This window comes from Berghia stephanieae, chromosome 5, assembly GCF_034508935.2.
Source record: "Berghia stephanieae isolate SIO BIC M18660-M18661 chromosome 5, UCSD_Bste_1.3, whole genome shotgun sequence".
In the NCBI taxonomy this organism is placed as follows: domain Eukaryota; kingdom Metazoa; phylum Mollusca; class Gastropoda; order Nudibranchia; family Aeolidiidae; genus Berghia; species Berghia stephanieae.
This window is the reverse complement of record NC_088364.1, coordinates 79,521,343-79,547,842: the sequence shown is the minus strand read 5'-3', so window position 1 is coordinate 79,547,842 and position 26,500 is coordinate 79,521,343. Positions and strand designations below refer to the sequence as shown.

The 26,500-nt window shown below is 36.0% G+C and overlaps 1 protein-coding gene across 8 annotated transcripts in view; it reads left to right on the top strand.

The window, feature by feature from the left end:
- LOC144973674 (atrial natriuretic peptide-converting enzyme-like) overlaps positions 1-26,500 on the top strand; it is a 221,532-nt gene that overhangs the window by 93,912 nt on the left and 101,120 nt on the right. For 6 of the 8 annotated variants that reach the window (XM_078916436.1, XM_078916435.1, XM_078916437.1 and 3 more), the window contains one exon: positions 10,788-11,070. The exons of 1 other annotated variant lie outside the window; for it this stretch is intronic. In XM_078916436.1, the coding sequence (XP_078772562.1) occupies positions 11,011-11,070 (60 nt within the window). In that variant the 5' untranslated portion in view covers positions 10,788-11,010. The remainder of the gene's footprint in view (positions 1-10,787; positions 11,071-26,500) is intronic. One more of the 8 variants, XM_078916439.1, reaches the window with a different exon arrangement.

Here is a 26,500-nt window from a genome sequence, read left to right as displayed (position 1 = left end):
TGAGACTGTCTTCATTTGACACTCGCTTCCGGATCGGAAGGTTTTAGGTTCGACCCTCGCTCGGCGCATAGTTGAGTCCTTGGAAAAGGCTCTTCATTCACATTCTCTCACCATACTCAAGTAGTGTAAAATGAGTACCTAGCCTTTACCAGCGTTGTCTCTGTCGGAAAAAAAATTGAAATATCGCCTAACAGGTGTTGTGTCTCGTTCTACATGTTACGTGTTGCTGTTGGTCAGGGACTTTATATAAAACGCTGGACATTCATCATCATCATCATTGCCTTTTTCACACTGAGTCAGGGTATAGGCCACAGACAAACAGTCTCCATCCTTCTCTATCCTGAGCTAACTTTTTTTATCTCATTCCAGGTCTTATCAGCTTCTTTAATTCTTCTCCATGTTCCTCGTGGCCTTCCCCTTGATCTTCTGCCCTGAGGGTTTCAGTCCAATACTTTCTTTTTTATAGTGGAGTCATTATCTTCTCATCTCAGTCACGACATTATTGCCCTATATAAAACCTCACGTTTTTTGTTTTTTTAAATCAAGCTAGAATCATATCTCTGTTATTGCATTCTTGATACAAATTGTGACAGCTTTTCGTATGATTAGATTGAAATCGAACGCTGCCAGTAATGGATTAAGCCTGGGACAAAAAATAAGTACTACATAATGATAACGATTTGTGGTAATCCGCAATAAAATAGGTTGCTCTTGAAAGGCAGACACGGAGTTATAGTGGACAGTGGACAGTTGTTGACAGTAGCAGCCTTCTTCACTGTTTGCTTTGAATTATTATACAAATAATAGCTTCAGGGCTGCCAACCTATAGTAGTAGTAGTAGTAGTAGTAGTAGTAGAAGTAGTTGTTGTTGTTGTTGTTGTTGTTGTTGTTGTTGTTGTTGTTGTTGTTGTTGTTGTTGTTGTTGTTGTAGCAGTAGTAGTAGTAGTAGCGTATGGCTCCACCTCCAAATTCATTTCGTCAACCCAGCTTCGAAAGTCTTCCTCCGTCGCCCTAAGAATTGTTTCATCGCCACCTTCAAGTTTAGTTACTGGACAGTGGAGAACGATGTGATCGCTGGTCTCTAGAGCTGCCTGACATTTCTGGCAGGCATCACTGTTCCCAATTTTCCATCTGCACATATTATTTGATGCAGTCTACCATGTCCTGTTGAGAGGCGATTTGAGAAACCCAGTATGTCCTGGCGTTGTGGAATGTAGGTAATCTTTTAAAGGGATATTCTATGATGTTTCCTCCTCTCGGTGTTTCCCTGTTCCACATACCTCTCCAGTTCTCCTCCACGCTGAAGTCTGCAATTTTTGTTAGATGGAAAGATCTTCTCGAGTTGAGTCTTGTTGTTGAAGGTGCTCCCTTGCTGCCAATACTAGTTAAGCAGAGTTAGACTATCAAAAATCAGGATTTTAACTTTAAAATCAGGATTAATTTCCAAATCCAAGGGTATAAAAATAATATTATAAACAAACCTAGAATTTGCTATACGAAAATTAGACATTTAAGTGTGTAAATGATTCAATTAAGTATTACTCTTGATTGTTAAAATAGTGAAACAGAAAAATTAAAGACTTTGTTCTGAAATCATTTGGGAATATGCCATAGAATCATGCCAATGGGATTCAATCGTCGTAACGTCAATTCCTTCCTAATGACGCATGGTAACTTAGCAACACTGGCTCTAAACTATCGGAACAATGGCGGACGCCCGTATGAAATATTTCTCCGGCGAGCATAAAAGCGTATCCAGAGGGGAAAAAACATAAATTTGATCATATTTTAACTTTTACACATTCTGGTCACAAGACATATGAAAAGTTCTAGCCAGCTTGAAGAATAAAAAGTAATGATTTTCTTTGTTTAGAACCAAGATGGCCGCCGTTGCCGGGCGGTGTGACATCAGACTACTGAATCCAATTTTCATTGACTCTCAGATTAGTTATTTTACTTATAATATATATATATATATATATATATATATATATATATATATAATATATATATATATATATATATATATAATATATATATATAGTTCTTCGGGGCCATTAGGCCCACAGAGACATGAGCTTTTCCAGTTTCTATAATGTGAAACGGACATTAGCAATTGTTTGCTACCCTTTAGATAGGACGATAGTTGTCGTTTGGAATGTATTTTCCGTCAGACCAAAACTGACCCAGCTACCTAATCACATGTGGGTAGCGAAGACAACAAGTCAGTCAGAAAAAAACCCCTACTTCATCCGGAATCGACGTCGACGTCGGCTTGCGTGTGAAGCAACTGCTCTACCATCTGAGCTATCTGTGATCCCCTTACTTATTAAAACATCAAAAGATTATCAAGTAATGAAGTCAAGGGGTGGGGGGGGGATAACATTAAAAATCCTAGTAAGTTTTTAGACCCGAGTAAAAAGCGGGACAAATACGGTGAAATAACAACGGGATTGGCCGCTCGGTAGTCGGTTCAGAATAATGGGTTTATTATGCATTCGTGGCCCAGACTGCAAATAGTTCATTCAGTATCAGACTATAAAATTATATCGTCAATTTGTATTGTGTTCCTACTTCTATGTCGGTCATGAATTACATGCCAAGGAATTTTTTCGATGGTTTGTCTGTGTTAATAACCTTTGAAATGTGGACTTTCCGTCGCCTTGGAAAAATCAGTTGGAAAGAAAAGAAAACAAATCAAGAAGTCTGTGACATCCTTGATATCAGACCGACGCTAATGAAAGTAATAAAAACAAGAAAACTTAAGTATTTTGGACACCTAAGACGCCATCAAACTGTCAACAAGGACATTCTTGAGGGTAGAGTTGAGGGGAAAAGAGGAAGAGGCAGGCCAGCAAGAACTTGGATAGATGATGTGAGGACATGGACAGGATTGTCGGCAGCCGAATGCAGTCAGCAAGCTGTCAACAGGGAAGATTGGCGTGTCATTTCAAGTCGACCTCAACCCATGAGATGACACTGGAAGAAGAAGAAGAATTACCTTTTAGTTGATTCAACGTTTGAGTTGCGCCATCATTTGTATTGTGTTCCTACTTCTATGTCGGTCATGAATTACATGCCAAGGAATTATTTCTATGGTTTGTCTGTGTTAATAATCTTTTAGTTGATTCAAGGTTTGAGTTGCGCCCACATTTGTATTGTGTTCCTACTTCTATGTCGGTCATGAATTACATGCCAAGGAATTTTTTCGATGGTTTGTCTGTGTTAATAACCTTTTCGTTGATTCAAGGTTTGAGTTGCGCCCACATTTGTATTGTGTTCCTACTTCTATGTCAGTAATGAATTACATGCCAAGGAATTTTTTCGATGATTTGTCTGTGTTAATAACCTTTTAGTTGATTCAAGGTTTGAGTTGCGCCATCATTTGTATTGTGTTCCTACTTCTATGTCGGTCATGAATTACATGCCAAGGAAATATTTCGATGGTTTGTCTGTGTTAATAACCTTTTAGTTGATTCAAGGTTTGAGTTGCGCCATCATTGGTATGTGGTGATATCATTAGAATGTACAAGGCAAATTAATGAGATCCGCGTTGGCATTTTTTACATCTGTCAGTTGAATAGTTCTTTTTGATCATTGTTATTGTATTGTCCTCTCTCTCTCTCTCTCTCTCTCTCTCTCTCTCTCTCTCTCTCTCTCTCTCTCTCTCTCTCTCACACACACACACACACACACACACACTCTCTCTCTCTCTATCTATCTATCTATCTATCTATCTATCTATCTATCGATCTATCTTATCTATCTATGTGTCTATTTATCTATCTATCTATCTATCTATCTATCTATCTATCTATCTATCTATCTATCTATCTTATCTATCTTATCTATCTATCTAACTGTCTATCTATCTGTCTATCTATCTATCTATCTATCTATCTATCTATCTATCTATCTATCTATCTATCTATCTACTATCTATCTTATCTATCCTATCAATCTATCTGTCTATCTATCTATATATCTATCTCCCTGTGTGTGTTAATGCGTACGCGTTTGTGTGTCTATATGAATTTGTAATCTATTTCTTGGAACCTTGCTCCTCGAATTGTTTCGATTCTTAATCTGTGGTTTTATTACAGGGGGGAAGGGTGGGGGTAGAGATTGATAGCCTTTATTGGTGGTTCAATGTATCAGTTGTGTCCTGTGATAAACATGTTTATAATAATCCGCGTAGCAATTTCAATTTTGTCAGTTAAATTGTTCTATTTGATTATTGTGATGCTATCCTCTCTCTCTCTCTCTCTCTCTCTCTCTCTCTCTCTCTCTCTCTCTCTCTTCTCTCTCTCTCTCTCTCTATATATATATATATATATATATATATATATATATATATATCTATCTATCTATCTATCTATCTATCTATCTATCTCTATCTGTCTATTTATCTATCTATCTATCTCTATCTGTCTATTTATCTGTATATGAATGTGTGCGTGTGTGTGCGCGCTTGTGTGTCTATGTGAATTTATACTCTCTTTCTTGACCTATTTTTAAAAAATCTTGCTGTTTTTTAATTTTGTCTGTTTGAAAGTATTTCAACAACGACAAAAATCTGAACTCTATACAGCAAGTCCTTTTACTGCATGAAATAGAATTTTTATATAGCGCAAAATCCACTAAATGTGTTCAAAGCGCTTTACAATGGGTCCCGAAACAACATGTAGGACGAGACATCACGCCTGTTAGGCGATATTACAATTTTTGCGGACAGAGACAACGCTGTTAACGGCCAGGTACTCATTTTACACCTGAGTACGGTGAGAGAATGTAGGTAAAGAGCCTTTTCCAAGGACTCAACTATGTGCCGAGCGAGACTCGAATCCAGGACCCTCCGATCCGAAAGCGAGTGTCATACCACTAGACCACATAGCCGCATAAATGAAGTAAGGTTCTGCATTTATATTATACGATATAAATATCGTTAACTGACAATGCTGTTATTTGACAAACGTCTCAAAACCGTTATATTATTAGACCTGCCTACATTTACGAAATATTCGTAAAATTACGAAATATTTGCCTGCAATATCAGAAATTCATGAGCATCTTTAACTCACTCAATCCTAAAGGATTTTTTTTACTTCTTTTCAAAATTGGAAAAAAAAATGAATTAAAAATGATCATGCCCATAGATAGTTTTATTCAACTACCATAAACGTGTAAAAACTAAAAACATCAGCATTGATACTACGCCTATAATTTGTCTCATAAAAATTTAATAAATAGGCATGTGGTAAAAGTAACCCTGGGTAAACTACGTATAAAGTCGGTGTTAGGGTTGAGTGAGTTAAGTCGTTAAAACTTATTGAAAATGAAAGTGATTGCCAGACTAAACATTTTAAAGGATTTTGACGTGTTTTCTATCCTTGTGGGGTTAAATTGTTGAATTCTACTATATCTAGCGACTATAGTTTTTATCTCGCAAAAATTAGAAATTTGTTGGTTTTCAGGTTCGTAAGTTTGTATTTATATCGGGGTATACATAACAGTGAAAAATCAATTTTAAGCTTTATTTGTCAACATTATATTGTAATATTTTTGTTTTAATGTAACGGAATATTTTTGACCTTCAATTCCACGGTCAACGGGTCGTAAAATCAAGTGATGTTTTAAATAAATTGGGGTAGGGGAAAGCAGAGGGTGAGGGTGAGGAGGGGGGGGGGGAGGGGGGAATCATGACGCAACAATTTAATCCTTTAAAGGCGAGACATTTGTGGATCAGCTCAGCGTTGCAAGGTTTCGTTTTAACAAGAGATGAAGTGAGTAGAAAAGTGCCAGAAGACAATAGAGAATAAAAAATTTTCGCGGTGGTGGTGGGGATAGCTCATACGGTAGAGTCACGCTCTCACCGGCCAGGCGGAGTTGTCGTACCAATTAGGTCGAGGGTTCAAACCCCACCACCGCCGCGAAAAATTTTTATTCTCTATTGTCTTCTGGCACTTTTCTACTCACTTCATCTCTTGTTGTTACCAACATATGTGCCTGCTCCACTCAATTTTCTGAATTAAAGGTTTAGTTTTGTAACCAGACGGGTTACAAAGTTTCAAAGTTTCAAAGTTTACTCAATCTTACAAAATCCTGCCTTTGGCGTTGTGACCATCGGTAAGGCACTTTACACTCATTATACAGCTCATTCGACTTAAATGTGAATGAGTAACTGATTAAAGTCAGTGGCCGATGTTGTATTAGTATTAGTGTATTAAAAAACACCTAATAGGTGAGTAGTAACGTTGATGTGTAAATTTGATTCCATTAAATGGACAGGGGAATTAAATGAAGCAGTACGAAGCGAAACGAATGGTGAATCCGTAAAATGTCCAATCTAAATACTCATATTTTACTTTATTTCCTCAAAATCTCCTTAATTATTAATCTAAACATATCTAAACATTTATCTAAACAAGAAAAGTGACCGATTTTAACACGACGAACCCGTGCAGTTATGGACATGATCTATTTACATTTCCATGTGCTCGGGGTCATTGTCACATTGGAATATATGCTCAAAGTGACCCACATTGTGAAAAGTGCTCACATTTTTTGAAATATCAAACATCACGAGTGGTCATTTTGTTCAGTTTGACACATGTGTATGTTTATAACTTTTGTAAACAAAGCAGCGTGTTTACATTTGTTAAAAAATATCCAATCGTTGGGCAGCAACAAATCATGTGATTGATGACTTGGTTGGACGAAAACATGAATATAGATAGTTCGAAGATGACATCACTCAGGCCTTTGTTATTGTTTTTGCCATCCGCGTTTGTGAGTTGTTCTCACTAAACTGTATTAACCAGACTATAAAAGTTCATGGTTACACAGAGTTTGTGTGTTGGTCCGTTATTTTTCCGGATGGCAATGTTGTGAACTCCTTGGCCAAGCGCATTCTATCTATTGATCGCTCCCATTGCTATCGTGGTGAAAATGGCAATAAACAACGACGCCCAGGTTAGTGTCGAGCCGAATCCGGCCTGTAATGGCACGATCAATGCTGTGTTAAAGGTCACTGTTGTCACATAAATAAAACCTTTCTAAAAATTAGCCTCCCGCGGGAAAGGTTGGTTCTTTGGCAGGGGGATGTTTTTCTTTTGCGGCTTTGTGGTCTAGTGGTATGACACTCGCTTTTGGATCGGAAGGTCCTGGGTTCGAGCCTCGCTCGGCGCATAGTTGAGTCCTTGGAGAAGGCTCTTTACTCACATTCTCTCACCATACTCAGGTGTCAATTGAGTACCTGGCCGTTAACAGCGTTGTCTCTGTCCCAAAAATTTGTAATACCGCCTGACAGGCGTCATGTCCCGTCCTACATGTTATGTGTTGTTGTTGGCCAGTGACCCCTTGTAAAGCGCTTTGAGCACGTTTAGTGGATATTGCGCTATATAAATGCTCAAGTTTTTTTGTTTTTTTTTTTGTTTTTTCATTTTGAAATATGTGACTCGACACAGCAAACTGGTATTTAGTAAGGTATAAACTTGATGAAGAAAATTGAGTCTCAAACGAGATGTACATATTAGCAGGTCTGACAACCGGGCATGATAATGGACTTGATTTAACATTGTTTTAATAATTAATATTTTGCGTTGCTTTGTGGGCATTTCCAAAACAACAATAAGCCCTTAACGTTTTAGTAATCAGACCGGCATATATGCGCACGTTGGTTTGAAAACAAAAAGGGGTTAAAATTAGAAAATCTGGGTTAAATTGAGCTTTTATATAGCGCAATATCCACTTAATGTGCTCAAAGCGCTTTACAAGGGGTCCCTGGTCAACAGCAACATTTAACATGTAGGACGGACATGCCGCCTTTTGGCGAGATTACAATTTTTCGGAAAAAGACAACGCTGTTAACGGCGAGGTACTCATTATACACCTGAGTACGGTGAGAGAATGTGAGTAAAGAGTCTTTTCTAAGGACTCAACTATGCGCCGAGTGAGGCTCGAACCCAGGACCTTCCGATCCGAAAGCGAGTGTCATACCACTAGACCACATAGCCGCACATAGTCTATTCGATTTTAAGAAACAAAACCAACTCTCCTTAAACAATGAATGCATTGATTTGTTACAATACAATGGTACAAATAGTGATCAAGATTTTTGGGGATGGGTGTTGTTGTCTTTGTCCATGCTGCTACTGTTGTTGCTGCTGTTGTTGTTGTTGTTGTTGTTGCGGTTGTTGTTGTTGTTGTTATTGTTGTTGTTATTGTTGTTGTTTTTGCTGTTGATACTGTTTTGTTACGTTTTATTTTGTATTGTTTTTCATATTATAACAAAATTGCGAGTATACGCTATAAAGAACGACTAAAATGCAGCTGCACTGTATGAATAGAAACTTTGTTCCAGAAAACCGCTGTGGAAATAAACAAAAAGAAAATTGTGATTTGATATAGCAGACAACATCCACGAAACGTGCTCAAAAAGCGCTCAACAAGAGGTCCCTGACCAACAGCAACATTTTACATGTAGGACGGGACATGGCGATATTACAATTTTTTCGGACAGAGACAACGCTGCTAACGGCCAGGTACTCATTTTACACCTGAGTACGGTGAGAGAATGTGAGTAAAGAGTCTTTTCCAAAGACTCAACTATGCGCCGAGCGAGGCTCGAGCCCAGGACCTTCCTATCCGAAAGCGAGTGTCATGCCACAAGACCACATAGCCGAGATTTTAAATAAACAAAGATGTGTGAATTGCGTCAAGAATTGTAAAATCCGACGTGTACTTATTTGCAGGTCTGATGACGTATTTTATTATGGGGTCATTGTTGTCATGGAAATCTCAAAAAATCTCACAAGATATTGTCCATTACAAGACTGTTAAACTTGGCCCATAATACGCTTCAATAGTCATGACGTCACTTCCTTCGTAATGACGCATGGTAACTTAGTAACTGGCTCTAAACTATCGGAACAATGGCGGACGTCCTTGTGAAATATTTCTCCGACGAGCATAATAGCGTATCCAGAGGGAAAATAAGTATAAATCTGATCATGTTTTGACTTTTATACATTCTGATCACAAGACATAAAAAATTCTAGCCAGCATGAAGAATAAAAAATTACAGATTTTCTTTGGTTAGAACCACGATGGCCGCCGTTGTTGGGCGACGTGACATCGGACTATTGAATCCAATCGGATGTCAGACCTGTATAATTGTAACCGACTTTTTAAAAAACCCTTCTTCTTCTTCTAGGTTCCATGCCTGGTCCAGGCTTCGGATACTGCATGAATTATCTCTCTCCATTCCTCCCTGTCTCTTGCTTTTTCAAACAGCTCTTGGATTGTTAGGTTGGTGAAGCCCTTTAGTTGGTCTATGAGTGTTTTTCTTTGTCTCCCCCGGGCGCGTTTACCAGGTATTTTTCCACAACTTGCCAGGTATTCATTTTTATCTTTCCTTACTATGTGTCCGAAAAAGGATAGTTGTCGATCCGCTATTAAGGGCATTAGTTTCCTTTGTTGGTATGTTTGTTTTAGCACTTCTTCGTTCGTTTTGTGTGCAGTATACGATATTCTCTGCATCCTTCTCAAGCACCACATTTCAAAAGCTTCAATGTTCTTTTGTGTTTCTGCATTTGTAGTCCAGCTTTCGCATCCGTATAACAAGATTGGCCACACGTAGCACTTCAAGACTCGGAATCTAATCCCGAACGACATCTGTTTGTTTTTCAAAATGTTTCCCAGGTCCATGAAGGCCTGTTTGGCTTGAGTTATTCTTGCTCGTATGTCTCGGTTACATCTTCCATCTGTTGTCACTATTGAACCTAGGTATTTAAAACTTTCTACGTTGGTAAGTTGCTCGCCGTGAATCGTTATATTGCAGGTGTTGTTGTTTTCGGGGTTTTTCTGTATTACCATGCATTCCGTTTTGGTGATATTCACTTCCATTCCCTTGGCTTCACTATCTACTACCACTTTGTCAACAATCTTTTGAAGTTGGATTTCTGGTGTTGCAATGAGTACCGTATCGTCTGCGTATCTTATATTATTTATGTTGTGACCTCCTACTTTTATTCCCTCCCTAGACATGCTTTAAATAATGGTTTTATATAATAATTTTTGGATACAAGATTTAAGGTATATTTTTAGATTTATAGCGCCAGAACAGATTAATTAGTTTTTGTATTGAATGTTTGTAGGAAGGTCCTGGGTTTAATCTTGCTCGGCGCATAGTTGAGTCCTTGGAAAAAGGCTCTTTACTCACATTCTCTCACCGTACTCAGGTGTAAAATGAGTACCTGGCCATTACTAGCGTTGTCTCTGTCGGAAAAAATTGTAATATCGCCTAACAGGCGTCATGTCTCGTTCTACATGTTACGTGTTGCTGTTGGTTAGGGACCCCTTGTACAGCGCTTTGAGCACGTTTAGTGGATATTGCGCTATATAAAAGCTCATAATAATTGTAAGTGTTCGTGCTAAGAGGATTTTAATTAAAGTTGTATCTATAATGATGTGGAGCGAATCAAGCTTGTACTTTTAACTATTTTCTCAACTCTGTGATGGTGAGATTTTACTTCATAATAATGAATAAAACAGCTTCAAAATGACAAAATTCCAAATACGGAACGTTTCGGGCTCAAAACCCTTATTCAGCCAACAACAAAAAAATAACAAAAAAAACAATGAAAACGTGTATTTTCATTGGGTGTTTTTTTGTTGTTAGCTGAAGAAGGGTTTTGAGCCCGAAACGTTCCGTGTTTGCTATTTTGCTATTTTGCTCTTTTTTGTAAGCTGTTATGATATTCATTTTTGTTTATTCCTTGTTACAGTCCTTATCTTCTAACAACTTGGTTTCACTATCAAAAGACATTGGTGTTTTTTCTGTGACATGTGATATTTTCATTCCAAATCAGGAATGTAACTTACCGATAGATATTGTTGTTGTGAAATAGATAGTTATATTAATGGAATAACAACAATTGACTGGATATGGCAAATCGGACAGCACATAACTACGCATGCGCAATGAGCTTAACGGATTAATTGTCACCAATGCCTCGAAGGGACATGCGAATCAGGAGTCCGTTGGACATTCTACACAACTGTTTCCGGGTAAGTGTGTTGCATTGATGTGTTATGATGATGATGACGAAGATGATGATGATGATGATATTAATGGTGCTGGTGGTAGTAGTAGTAGTATTGTATTTGTGATAGTAGGATTAGCAGTAGTACTCGTAGTAGTGGTGGTAGTAGTAGTAGTAGTAGTAGTGGTGGTAGTAGTAGTAGTAGTAGTAGTAGTAGTAGTAGTAGCAGCAGTAGTAGTAGTAGTAGTAGTAGTAGTAGTAGTAGTAGTAGTAGTAGAGGTGGTGGTGGTGGTGGTGGTTGTGGTGGTGATAACAGTGTGATGATGGTGGATATGTTTGTTTGTCGTGGTGGTAGAGGGGATGATGAATGATGAATGATGATGATGATGATGATGATTATGATGATGATGATGATGATGATGATGATGATGACGACGGCTACGATCACGACGTTGATGATGATTACTGTCTTTATCAATGTTTAACATAGGATAAGCATGGGTATAAATTTGTCTCAGCGGCAACGGCTTTTCATGCATCGCAAATATGACGTCATAGTCTACGTCATAGTAAACATGTCAAGAGAAAAATAATAAATCTTGGTAATGAGGACGAAAAACAGACATACTGTTGATAAAAATATGTAGGGGAAAAGACATACTGTTGATAAAAATATGTAGGGGAAAAGACATACTGTTGATAAAAATATGTAGGGAAAAAGATATACTGTTGATAAAAATATGTAGGGAAAAAGACATACTGTTGATAAAAATATGTAGGGAAAAAGATATACTGTTGATAAAAAGATGTAGGGGAAAAGACATACTGTTGATAAAAATATGTAGGGAAAAAGACATACTGTTGATAAAAATATGTAGGGAAAAAGACATACTGTTGATAAAAATATGTAGGGAAAAGACATGCTGTTGATAAAAATATGTAGGGAAAAAGACATACTGTTGATAAAAATATGTAGGGAAAAGACATGCTGTTGATAAAAATATGTAGGGAAAAAGATATACTGTTGATAAAAAGATGTAGGGAAAAAGATATACTGTTGATAAAAATATGTAGGGAAAAAGATATACTGTTGATAAAAAGATGAAGGGAAAAAGACATACTGTTGATAAAAATATGTAGGGAAAAAGACATACTGTTGATAAAAATATGTAGGGAAAAAGACATACTGTTGATAAAAATATGTAGGGAAAAAGACATACTGTTGATAAAAATATGTAGGGAAAAAGACATACTGTTGATAAAAATATGTAGGGAAAAAGACATACCGTTGATAAAAATATGTAGGGAAAAAGATATACTATTGATAAAAATATGTAGGGAAAAAGACATACTGTTGATAATAATATGTAGAGAAAAAGACATACCGTTGATAAAAATATGTAGGGAAAAAGACATACTATTGATAAAAATATGTAGGGAAAAAGACATACCGATGATAAAAATATGTAGGGAAAAAGACATACTATTGATAAAAATATGTAGGGAAAAAGACATACTGTTGATAATAATATGTAGAGAAAAATACATACCGTTGATAAAAATATGTAGGGAAAAAGACATACTATTGATAAAAATATGTAGGGAAAAAGACATACTGTTGATAAAAATATGTAGGGAAAAAGACATACTGTTGATAAAAAATATGTAGGGAAAAATACATACTATTGATAAAAAATATGTAGGGAAAAAGACATACTGTTGATAACAAATATGTAGGAAAGTATCTATAACTAATGATTTACGTTGAAGATAACCTAGTGGTCAGAATAGACATAATGCAGGTGCTAGTCAGTGAGTGTCCGATTAAAAATAGTTGAGTACAACTTTTATCTACCCGCCTCTTCCTTTAACTCACTCAATCCTAGAAATTTTTGATACCGTACTTTTCAAGATTGGAAAAAATATGTATTAAAAATGAGCATATATATTTATTTTTATTCAACTATCATGTCACTAATAAGTGAAAATGAAAAACATTAGCTTTGATACTACGCCTATAATTTGTCTCTCTTTATAGGTATGGGGTAAAAAGTAACCCTGGTAAACTACGGATATAGTCGGTGTTAGGGTTGAGTGAGTTAATTAAGCCATCACCACAACCGAGAAAAAAATACAAATACAAATAGACAAGTAAATCTGTTTACCTGCAAGGCCCGACGTCTGGTTTAGTTTTCAGGGCGTGGGTGTATAAATAAAACCTGCAATTAATTGTCTAGGTTTTGAATTCTATAGATAGAATGCGCTTGGCCAAGGAGTTCACAACATTGCCATCCGGAAGTATAACGGACCAACACACAAACTCTGTGTAACCATGAACTTTTATAGTCTGGTTAATACAGTTTAGTGAGAACAACTCACAAACGCGGATGGCAAAAACAATAACAAAGGCCTGAGTGACGTCATCTGCATACTATCTATTGGCGTTGCCCGTTTTTTTTCTGTTTTCTGTTGTTTTGCTTTTTGTTTGTTTTGATTTGTCTCTTTTTTTTTTTGGTTCTGTGTTTATTTTTTGTCTGGTTGTTTTTGTTTTTGTTTTTTTTTTGTTTTGTTTTTTATTTCTTCTTCTTTTTATTTATTTATTTTTTTTTTTTTTTTTTTTTTTTTTTTTTTTTTTTTGCTTTAAAATGAAAAATAGCTGATCGCCTTAAACCAGCGACCAAACAGATAAAGTTAGAATATCTTGACATAATTCTTTTTTCTTTAATATGAAATTTTAGTGTTTGTAAGATAAAGACATTTTAGCCAATCTCCTCAATGAAATATCATAGAAATCAAAACCAAGTCCCATATTATTCAGAATAGATTCAATATTTGTCATATTATCAACAACCTAGACAATAGAAGGTAATAAATACAATTTTATTTACAACATTTTTTTTACAAATTTGGTCAGAAAACTCGTCATTGAATTCAAATATCGATAAATAAAAATGACCTCCCATTTTCAACATAAAAAAGACTTGAATGAAGTCTCAGAGTTTTGGACAAGAAGGTCATTAACTCACTGAACCCTAACACCGACTATATCCGTAGTTTACCCGGGGTTACTCATAGCCCAAACCTATTTCATTACATTTTTCTGAGACAAATTAAAGGCGTAGTATCAAAGATAATATTTTTAGTTTTTACATGTTAATGATAGTTAAATAAAACTATCTATGCACATGCTCATTTTTAATACATTTTTTCCAATTTTGAAAAGTAGCAATAATCTCTAGGATTGAGTGAGTTAAATCTATCGATGGTTTGAAGAACGAGTTTTCTTTTTTTTTTTAAAGAACAAACTTGAGCTGTTATATAGCTCAATATCCACTGAACGTGCTCAAAAGGTTTTACAAAGAGTCCCTGACCAACAGCAACACGTAACATGTAGAACGAGACACGACACCTGTTAGGCGATATTACAGGATTTTTTTTTCTCTCGGGGACAACGCTGTTGACGGCCATAGGTAGGTACTCATTTTTTTACATGAGTACGGTGAAAGAATGTGAGTAAAGCGCCTTTTACAAGAACTCAACTATACGCCGAGCGAAGCTCGAACCCAGGACTTCCCGATCCGAAAGCGAGTATCATACCTCTGGGCCACGTAACCAATTTTTTACTGTGTTTTCTTTTTCAAAGCAGCATTGTTGTTTGCTTGGAATTGCCCGTGGCCATATCGAAGCCTAGAGATTTCTTTAGATTACTTTCATGGTCTTTTCGCTAATTTTTTATCCATGTAAACGACCGGCTATGTGTTCTTGTGGTGTGACACTCGCTTTCATATCGGAAGGTCCTGAAGTTCGAGCCTCGCTCGGCGCATAATTGAGTCCTTGGAAAAGGTTCTTTACTCAAATTCTCTCACCGTACTCAGGTGTAAAATGAGTACCTGGCGGTTAACAGCGTTGTCTGTCGGAAAAAAAATGTAATATCGCCTAACAGGCGTTATGTCTCGTTCTACATGTTACGTGTTGCTGTTGGTCAGGGACCCTTTGTAATTCGCTTTGAGCACATTTAGTGGATATTGCGCTATATAAAAGCTCAAGTTTATTATTTTTACAACCCAGGTTCTTTTTGTAAGAACACGTTATTTTTATTAGTGATTACAACAAGACCCATGGCTGGCGTACGTACATCTTATCTAGGCTAGGACAGTTGGTTTAACTCACTCAATCCTAGACATTTTTGCTACTTTTCAAAACTGGAATAAAAAATGTCTTTAAAATGAACATGTTCATAGATAGTTTTATTCGACTATCATTAATTAGCATGTAAAAATTAAAAATATCAGCTTTGATACTACGCCCATAATTTGTCTCAGAGAAATGTAATAATAAATAGGCATGGGGTAGAAGTTACCCCGGATATACTTCTGATATAGTCGGTTTTAGGGTTGAGTGAGTTAAAAGAGTCCATAACGCAGACAGACTGACATTAATTATTACTCCCCTCAACGACTAGTATAGATAGTATGCGCTTGGCTAAGAAGCTCATAACATTGCCATCCGGAAGTATGACGGACCAACACACAAAACTGAGTGTATCCACGAACGTTTGTAGTCAGGTTAATAGAGTTCAGTGAGCATTACTCATAAACGCGGATGGCAAAAAACAATAACAAAGACCTGAGTGACGTCATCTACGAACTATCTATAGATAGTATGCAGATGACGTCACTCAGGCCTTTGTTATTGTTTTTGCCATCCGAGTTTGTGAGTTGTTCTCACTAAACTGTATTAACCAGACTATAAAAGTTCATGGTTACACAGAGTTTGTGTGTTGGTCCGTTATACTTCCGGATGGCAATGTTGTGTACTCCTTGGCCAAGCGCATTCTATCTATAAATGACCGTCTGGTATCTTTATCGGTCGTTCAGTTCTGTGGCGCTGAGCATGTGTTGGTTCCGAGAGTGAACATTAGAAGTAGTATACTTCTTTTTTTCTACACAATCATCTTAGATGTTGTAGCAATTGAATTCAATAGTCTGATGTCACGTCGCCCAGCAACGGCGGCCATCATGGTTCGAAACAAAGAAAATCGGTACTTTTTATTCTTCATGTTGGCTAGAACTTATCATATGTCTTGTGATCAGAATGTGTAAAAGTCAAAACATGATCAGATTTATAATGGGTTTTTTTTCCTCTGGATACGCTTTTATGCTCGTCGGAGAAATATTTCAAAGGGCGTCCGCCATTATTCCGCTAGTTTAGAACCAGTTACTAAGTTACCATGCGTCATTTCGAGGGAAGTGACGGCATGACTGTTGAAGCGTATTTACTCTACATGTGACTTTCTCACGAATGAAAGCAATGGTCACAGGCACCAAGTTAAAAAAAAGCTAGTTGACCCTAAATTCAATCAGTTAAAATGGCCTAATGTAACAAATACTGGTTTGTTTACAAACCTCAAAACGGTATTATGTCGGGATGAGCCAGAATCTAAATAAATAGTCAAATTACAGCCAAACTGATCAAAAATATGAAAATTTTGTATTTTACAACTTTAAAACCCATAATAAAACATATAAACTCAACCCAAGTCTGATCATTTTGGCTATTAATTCAACTTTCAGCATCTTTATCATTCCGACATAATGCCGTTTTGAGGCGATAGGTCACAAGTTAATGTGATTAATGATAGATAGATATATTTCATTGTTTATTCTAGTCAGGTTGTGTCGGAGCATCGAACGAATAGATTTTTGAAACCATTTTATATCATGTTGGAGACCTACTTTTCATTTTTACAGCATAAATCACCATAACATCGAATCGACAAACCAGTTTAATGATAGATAGTGATATAAAGTACTCTGCCTGACTTTGTCATAAATTAAAGGTGAGGGAAATGTCTCTGTGTTGCGCAATGTGTTTGGTAAAATTACACATACCATCCGCCAGCGGATATAACGTATCAACAAAACAACAACAAAAACTATGTGTAACCTTAAACGTTTACAGTCTGGTCGATCCACTTTAGTGAGAACTAGTCATAAAAATGGATGGCTAAAAACTATAACAAAGAGCTTAGTTAGTGACGTCCATTTCGTTACTTCTATAGTCAATCTATTGCCTGGTTTTTATGACCGCCTTACAGTACCAACGTTTTAAAGCTCATGGGTAATGACAGGGGGAAAAAGATAAACATAAATCAAGCACACACTAGCTCAGAGAGCAAAGGTCAAATCCAATAGGATTGGAGCTTTTATAAAAGGCACGATTTTCATTTGTTTGTTTTTTTATTTTGTTGGGTTTTTTTTTTTTTGGTATTTGTATGTTTTCTTTTATTGCTTTTGTTTGTTATTTGTTTATTTGTTTGTTTGTTTGTTTGTTTTTTGTATTTGTGGGTTTTTTTGGAGGTTTTTTTAGTTGGGAAAAAAATGGAAAAGGGAACCAAAAAAATAAACTGATACCATTAATAACCACAATAAAAAATGCAGCAATCGTAATACCACCATTACCTACAATAATAATAAAAATAATAATAATAATAATAATAATAATAATAATAATAATAATAATAATAATAATAATAATAATAATAATAGTAATAATAGTAATAATAATAATAATAATAATAATAATAATAATAATAATAATAATAATAATAATAATAGTAATAATAATAATAATAATAATAATAATAATAATAATAATAATAATAATAATAATAATAATAATAATAATAATAATAATAATAATAATAATAATAATAATAATAATAATAATAATAATGGGGGGATGAGATTTTTATGTTTTTCATGTTGGTTCTCTATTTGCTCTGTTGTTATTTTTTGGTACGTTTTATCTCTTTGACGAGGGGTGGGGGGGGGGGTGGGGGGGGGGGCTATTGCCTTTGTTTTGTTTTGATTTCCTCAGTTACAAAGTCTTTATAAAAGTAGATCAGAATTCACTAGGTTGTATTATTTAATAAGAAGAAAGTAAACGGTCCTTTATTACCTCTGTTATGTCAATGCAAGCAAGAGGGAGATTATAGCAGCGATGTATTGCATGGTCAGTGGCTGGATAAATGGCAATATTGCTCCAATTGATTCAGGGGTAAATAAGTATCTCTCACAAATAAGGTAACCAACAGGTAACCTGTACTGTATAGAATCTGAGGTTCGGTCTATATTCTCTGATAATGTTTAATGAATTAAAGATGAGCATCGAGCATATTTGAGCAACGGGAACGGGGTTAATAAATTATATTTATTAATGTATCTGTCAATGTGTTTATCTTTATTTATATATATATTTATAATATATATATATATATATATATATATATATATAATATGAATGGATTCACTCAGTTATATGGCCGAAACACATGTTTCATATATATATATATATATATATATATATATATATATATATATTATTGTAATATTTACCACGATGTTGGAGTCAGTCAACATCGATGTTTCAGCCCTGACGATGGCCGGAAGGCCTGAAACATCTATGTAGACTGACTCCAACATCGTGGTAAATATTACAATAATAATTCGCTCCATTGCTACATGTCGAGCACTATTCGTACCATATCTGTATCCAACACGATTCAATATATTTATAAATATATATATTTATTCAACGGTTTATACTTTCATAATAAAATATAATGACTCAATTCTTTTCACGAGCGACTTGTTTCATCCCGTTAGTTAAATAAGAAATTTTGCTTTTGTAACCAGTTATAATGAATTTCGAAATCACTTGTAGGACTGACATGTATGTCTCACAATAATAAATAGGCTGGCATAGTTATGACGTCAGACGTCGGTAGTGACTAATCTATAATCGATAGAAAACTGAATGGATCTAACGTTGTAATTGCCGACGAGACTGTCTAATACGGCATCGAGTTACGCCAAGGGTTGGAGATTAGATATATTTATTTGTTGTTGGTTTTTTATAAGTACAACATGCAACATGATTGTATCCAATTCACAACACGATATGGTAGTATCTATTACAGAGAGAAGGTTTCGTTGGAAGGTATGGATGGATCAGGAGGACTTTCCACCAGTCCAACATGAACCCGTGCGGCTATGTGGTCTAGTGGTATGACACTCGCTTTCGGATCGGAAGGTCCTGGGTTCGAGCCTCGCTCGCCGCATAGTTGAGTCCTTAGAAAAGACTCTTTACTCACATTCTCTCACCGTACTCAAGTGTAAAATGAGTACCTGGCCGTTAACAGCGTTGTCTTTGTCCGAAAAATTGTAATATCGCCTAACAGGCGTCATGTCTCGTCCTAAATGTTAAATGTTGCTGTTGACCAGGGACCCCTTGTAAAGCGCTTTGAGCACGTTAAATGGATATTGCGCTATATAAAAGCTCAATTTTTGTTTTTAATTTTTTACCCGTTGTGGTAAAGAACCCGAAACCGCAGAACATCTAGTCGAGCGTTAAGTTATGACGAAGCTTCTGGGCGAGTTCGCGACCGCGCGCACGAATGCGGCTATGAATTTTCGGCCTGGTTAGATCATCATAACATATTTTTAATGTGACAACAATAGAAAGTTTCAAAGTTTCAATGCTTATTTAATCTTAGGTTTTCGCCAATAAATCACACAATCGTAATACTACCACCAATAATAATAATAATAATAATAATAATAATAATAATAATAATAATAATAATAATAATAATAATAATAATGATAATAATAATAATAATAATAATAATAATAATAATAATAATAATAATAATAACAATAATAATAATAATAATAATAACAATAATAATATTACCATCATCATTACTACCACCACCATCACTACTACCACCACCACCACCATCACCATTATCACTACCACCATAACCACCATTAGAAGCTGCTGCCTTCGGACTGGTAAGCTCCCTTTTTCGAGTCTCGTTGTGGTGCAACATTGAGTCCTTGAAAAAGTCCCGTTACCCGAATTCTGTCACCGCACTCATGTGTAAAATGAATATCTGGTCAGTAACAGCTTTGTCTCTATCGGAAAAAAAAATATAATAGCACCTAACAGGCGCCATGTCATGTCCTACATTTTAGGTTATATTGGAGATGTAAGTGAGAGAGAGAGAGAGAGAGAGAGAGAGAGAGAGAGAGAGAGAGAGAGAGAGAAAAAAAGAGAAATAGCAAAAGATGTATGAATTCAAATATTTTAAAAACAGTCCTCGGATCTATTTAAAAGAGTAATATCTTTAAAAAGCGTACAACTTAAAAACGTAAGCTTTTTGTTATTTTTCGTTACAATCTTTGACATTTTGCTTAATTTTTCCAAATCTGACAAAGAGAATGCATTGCGTTTTGAATTTAACTCTTGATGTGAAGAAAATGGCTAAACAACTCTATCGTGCTCTAACCAAACACATATTAAAAATTTTGGCCAGAAAACTGATCCCTCGGATATTATAATATTATTGATTAAAATGACATTCAATTGGCAAAAACTCCAATCTGGATTTTCCTTGATATTCCAAGTTTGAGAGTTTTGGAGAAGATGAGAGTCATTTTAACTAATCGATATTTGAAGGACGAGTTTTCTGGCCAAAATTATTAAAATGTGTTTTGTCAAAATACATATGGCATAACTCTATATTGGCATGTTATGGTTTTTAAAGACTATAATTATCGTTTAAACAACTAGACTAGTTGTTATAAAAGAATGACAAGTAGGTATATATATATATATTTATAATAGGTGAGCCATTTATAACTCTGGGTTATCGGTATTGAGTCGATCACTTAGTAACAAAATCAATGCCAATGTTTGTATTGTATTCGTGGAGGATGGAGGAGAATGAAACTCCCTTATTATTTGTTTATTGGATTTTGTTTGGATTATGGGTTTCCTCTTGTCGATTTCTGCGCGTGTCATTTTTTTGGTTATTGTTTCCTTGGACTTTCGCTCTATTTCCAAATGGATTTGTATATATATAAATATAAATATATATATATATATATATATATATATATATATATATATATATGTATATATATTCAATATATATATATATATATATATATATATATTATATATATATATGTATATATATTCAATATAACCACATTGCCATAAGGCAAAGGAGACAAATGCGGTCCGAAACATAAGAAGGATCTACTCTCTCTCTCTCTCTCTCTCTCTCTCTCTCTCTCTCTCTCTCTCTCTCTCTCTCTCTGTATATATATACATATATATATATATATATATCCATATGACATATGTATGTGTGTGTATATGAGTGTCTGCTAAGCGTAAGGTACCTTATAGACTACGCCTCAGGTTCAACTCCGTAATTTTGAGATTCTCTAGTTTCGTTTGTTTTTGTTTTGATTGTTTTGTTACTTCCCTTCCCTTCCATCCTTCATTTCTTATCATATATTATCACAGATAACAGATCAGGATTTAGAGACATTCATTATTGTTCAAAACTTTTTCTCACCTATCTATTTTAACTTGGCACCGATCCAGCTACCTCGTTCTATCGTCCTATATCAGCGGTGCCTGGTCCTAATTTGTTTATTTCCGTATGGCTAATCTACTGCGTATTTTGTGACTCCAGGTCTATCTAAGTCGCCCTTTTAATGCGATTACGGGGGGACTGAACGTTTCCTTGTAGCTAACGGTAAAGTTCCCTTTACATGTGCGCATCTTGTTTACGATTAAGCAAACGATTCCAACCAAATAACCGCGCTGAAACGCATCGTTTGTTTTGCACGTCAAATAAATACACAGCACGTGCATCGCATGCATGCATGTACGGGGGGAGCCGATGAGTCGTGCGTGCGTGCGCTTTCTTTTATCTTCGCTAACTACGGCGCTTTTTCAATGGCGAATCATCTTTTTTTAGATTTTGGTCGGAAAAACAATGTTACTTCAAAAATTGATAGATAAGGTAACCCCCCCCCCCCCCTGTCCCAAACTTGCCAGAGAGAGAGTTTAAAACGAAATTTCGGATTTAAGTCTTTGATGAAATTGTCGATCATCAGTTATTAGCATTATAGGGAATAACCGTTTTCTGGTTCAAATTCTAAAAGGTGCTTTGTCTTTATAGCGCGGTGTAGTAGTTGATGTCTAACGGCTATGTGGTCTAGTGGTATGAAACTCGTTTTCGGATCGGAAGGTCCTGAGTTCGAGCCTTGCTCGGCGCATAGTTGAGTCCTTGGAAAAGCTTTTTTACTCAAATTCTCTCACCGTACCCAGGTGTAAAATGAGTACCTGGTCGTCAAGAACGTTGTCTCTGTCGAAAACAAAATTGTATTATTGCCTAACAGGTGTCAAGTCTCGTTCTACATGTTACCTATTGCTGTTGGTCAGGGACTATTTGTAAAGCTCTTTGAGCACATTTAGTGGATATTGCACTATATAAAATCTCAAGTTGTTTTTGTTTTTTTTTTTTTTTTTTTTTTTTTTTTGTGTGTTTTTTGTTAAAAACAGAATGTTTACTAAATGGCATTAATAGATTGAAATCGTGTTGTTTTCAGCGGGATTTTATTATTAATGGAAGTCCCAATTTCAATCTTGAAAAAAAATGGGTATTTATCGTTGTGATAACAACAAATAACAACAAATATCTGATAACAATAATTAGCAACTGTTCGGTACTGCCGAATATCGAAATCAACCGAAATCTAACAAAATCTACCGAAATCAACCGAAATCCACTAAAGTGGGGAATGAACCAGAGACTATGGGAGGTGGGCACCAGTGGGGATTGAATTAAGAGTATGGGAGTTTGGCACCAGTGGAAAGAAAAGAATACCCTTCAACAGTCGTAACGTCACTTCCCTCGTAATGACGCATGGTAACTTAGTAACTGGCTCTAAACTATCGGAACAATGGCGGACGCCCTTATGAAAAATTTCTCCGACGAGCATAAAAACGTATCCAGAGGGGGGGGGGGGAAACCATAATAAATCTGACCATGTTTTGACTTTTACACATTCTGATCACAAGACATATGAAAAGTTCTAGCCAGCATGGAGAATAAAAAGTACCAATTTTCTTTGTTTAGAACCACGATGGTCGCCTTTGCTGGGCGACGTGACATCAGACTATTATATATATTCCAATTGTCTATTGAGAACTATCAAAATCTCATAATGTCCAAAATGTACGATTCTGACCAAACCGTCAATCGCCGTCACATATGACACTTGAGTTACGTTTTTGTGGTATAGATAGAATGAAGTTGACGTCACTCATGTCTTTGTTATTGTTTTTTGCCATCCGCGTTTATGAGTAATACTCACTAAACGGTATTATCCAGAGTATAAACGTTCACGATTACACATAGTTTTGTGTGTTGGTCCGTTATACTTCCGGATGGCAATGTTGTGAACTTCTTTCTTAGCCAAGCGCATACTATCTATATTGAGGACAAAGGATTCGGTTTCTTGAAATGACAAAAACTAAAAATCGCGTACGGCTATGTGGTCTTTAGTGGCATGACACTCGCTTTCGGATTGGAAGGTCCTGGGTTCGAACCTCGCTCGGCGTATATAATGAGTCCTTGGAGAAGGCTCTTTACGCACTTTCTCTCATCGTATTCAGGTGTAAAATGAGTACTTGGCCGTTAACAGCGTTGTGTCTCTGTCCGAAAAAATTGGAATATCGCCTAACAGGCGTCATGTTCCATCCTGAATGTTAAATGTTGCTGTTGGCCAGGGACCCTTTGTAAAGCGCTTTGAGCACGTTAAGTGGATATTGCGCTATATAAAAGCTCAATCAATTCGAAATCTCACATATTTAATTTGAGGGTCGGAGACTCAGCAATACGGTGTATCGACATGTCACAAAAGTCAAGCCATGTTAAGTGTCCATTTGTTGTTTGTTGTCGTTTTCCATTTGTTGTTTGTTGTCGTTTTCCATTTGTTGTTTGTTGTCGTTTTCCATTTGTTGTCGTTTCCATGTTGTTGTTTGTCGTTTTCCATTTGTTGTTTGTTGTCGTTTTCCATTTGTTTTTTTGTCGTTTTCCATTTGTTGTTTGTTGTCGTTTTCCATTTGTTGTTTGTTGTCGTTTTCCATTTGTTTGTTTCTTTCCATTTGTTGTTTGTTGTCGTTTTCCATGTGTTGTTACTTTCCATTTGTTGTTTGTTGTCGTTTTCCATTTGTTGTTTGTTGTCGTTTTCCATTTGTTGTCGTTTTCCATTTGTTGTTTGTTGTCGTTTTCCATTTGTTGTTTGTTGTCGTTTTCCATTTGTTGTCGTTTTCCATTTGTTGTTTGTTGTCGTTTTCCATTTGTTGTTTGTTGTCGTTTTCCATTTGTTGTTTCATTGTTTTGTTGTCTTTTCCATTTGTTGTTTGTTGTCGTTTTCCATTTGTTACTTCATTTGTTTGTTGTGTCTGTGTTTTGTCGTTTTCCATTTGTTGTTTGTTGTCGTTTTCCATTTGTTGTTTGTTGTCGTTTTCCATTTGTTGTTTGTTGTCGTTTTCCATTTGTTGTTTGTTGTCGTTTTCCATTTGTTGTTTGTTGTCGTTTTCCATTTGTTGTTTGTTGTCGTTTTCCATTTGTTGTTACTTTCCATTTGTTGTTTGTTGTCGTTTTCCATGTGTTGTTACTTTCCATTTGTTGTTTGTTGTCGTTTTCCATTTGTTGTTACTTTCCATTTGTTGTTTGTTGTCGTTTTCCATTTGTTGTTTGTTGTCGTTTTCCATTTGTTGTTACTTTCCATTTGTTGTTTGTTGTCGTTTTCCATTTGTTGTTTGTTGTTTTCCAATTAGTGATTATCATTCATAAATCCATTATTTCTTTTATTTTCACCTATTTTTTTAAAGGGGCGGGGGGGGGGGGCGGAGGTTCTTGTTTGTTTAAATTATTTTTTTCAGCTTTTTTTGGTTTTGTGTGTGTGTTGTGTGTGTGTGTGTGTGCGTGTTTTGTTTTTGTTTTTGTTTTTTGCTGTTTTTTAGGGGGAGGGGTTGTTCTGTTTTGTTTCGCTTTGTTTTGGGGTTTGTTTGTTTTGTTTTGTTTTTTTATTGTTTCTTTGTGGATTGGGGGGGGAGGGGGGGGGGGTTGGTGTTTTGGGGATTTTTTGCTTTGTTTTTTTTTATTATTTTAGTTTAAAATTAATGCATTTATTTTATTATTCCATGTCAAAAGTATTCTTACATTCATAACAATTTAAGTGTTGATATTATTTTGCGTAAGATTCATTGAATAGATCTCGCGGTTAGTTATTATCAGTAAATATTATCAAGCTTCTTCAAACAGTGATACCTGTTATTGTTCACGAACTGTTTTTTTCATAAAGTTGATATCCGAAATAATAATAATATATATAATCAGATTATCTATATCACGGTATTTTTTCCAAGGGTAACAACCGATGGCTATATCACCGAATGAACATAATAAAGAGTTATGTCCCTTGGATTACATAGTTTGGCATGCACACTGACTGGGGAATGGGTGATACTCTACTAAAATATGAACTTTCTGTTCAAATGTCGACTTTTATGTCTCTTTGAATAGTATTAGTGCAATGATCTCTCTCTCTCTCCCTCTCTCTCTCTCTCTCTCTCTCTCTCTTTCTCTCTCTCTTTGTTTCTCTCTCTATCTCTCTCTTTCTCTCACTCTCTCTGTCTCTCTCTCTCTCTCTCTCTCTCTCTCTCTCTCTCTCCTCTCTCTCTCTCTTTCTCTCTCTTTCTCTGTCTCTTTCTCTTTCTCTGTCTCTCTCTTTCTCTCTCTCTCTCTATCTATCTATCTCTCTCTTTCTCTGTCTCCCTTTCTCTCTCTCTCTCTCTCTCTCTCTCTCTCTCTCTCTCTCTCTCTTCCTCTATCTGTCTTTCTCTCTCTATTTGTTTCTCTCTCTATCTCTCTCTTTCTCTGTCTCTCTTTTCTCTCTCTCTCTCTCTTTCTCTCTCTCTCTCTTTCTCTCTCTCTCTTTATCTGTCTCTCTTTCTCTGTCTCTCTTTCTCTCCTCTCTCTCTCTCTTTCTCTATCTCTCTCTCTCTCTTTCTTTCTCTCTCTTTCTCTTTCTCTTTCTATCTTTCTTCTTTCTCTTTCTATCTTTCTTCTTTCTCTCTTTCTTTCTCTCTCTCTCTCTCTCTCTCTCTCTCTCTCTCTTTCTCTCTCTCTGTGTGTGTGTGTGTGTGTGTGTGTGTTACGGGTTGTTTATAAGAGGGGTTAAAGACAAAGTATTCTTAAATTCGTACCATCCTAACTGTTGATATAGATAGTTCGAAGATGACGTCACTCAGGCCTTTGTTATTGTTTTTGCCATCCGCGTCTGTGAGTTATTCTCACTAAACTGGATTAACCAGACTATAAAAGTTCATGGTTACACAGAGTTTGTGTTGGTCCGCTTTACTTCCGGATGGCAATGTTATGAGCTTCTTAGCCAAGTGCATACTATCTATAGATACGGACCAACTCACATGACAATGTATAACCTTGACCGTTTATAGTCTGGTTAATACAGTTTAGTGCGAATTACTCATAAACGCGGATGGCAAAAAGCAAT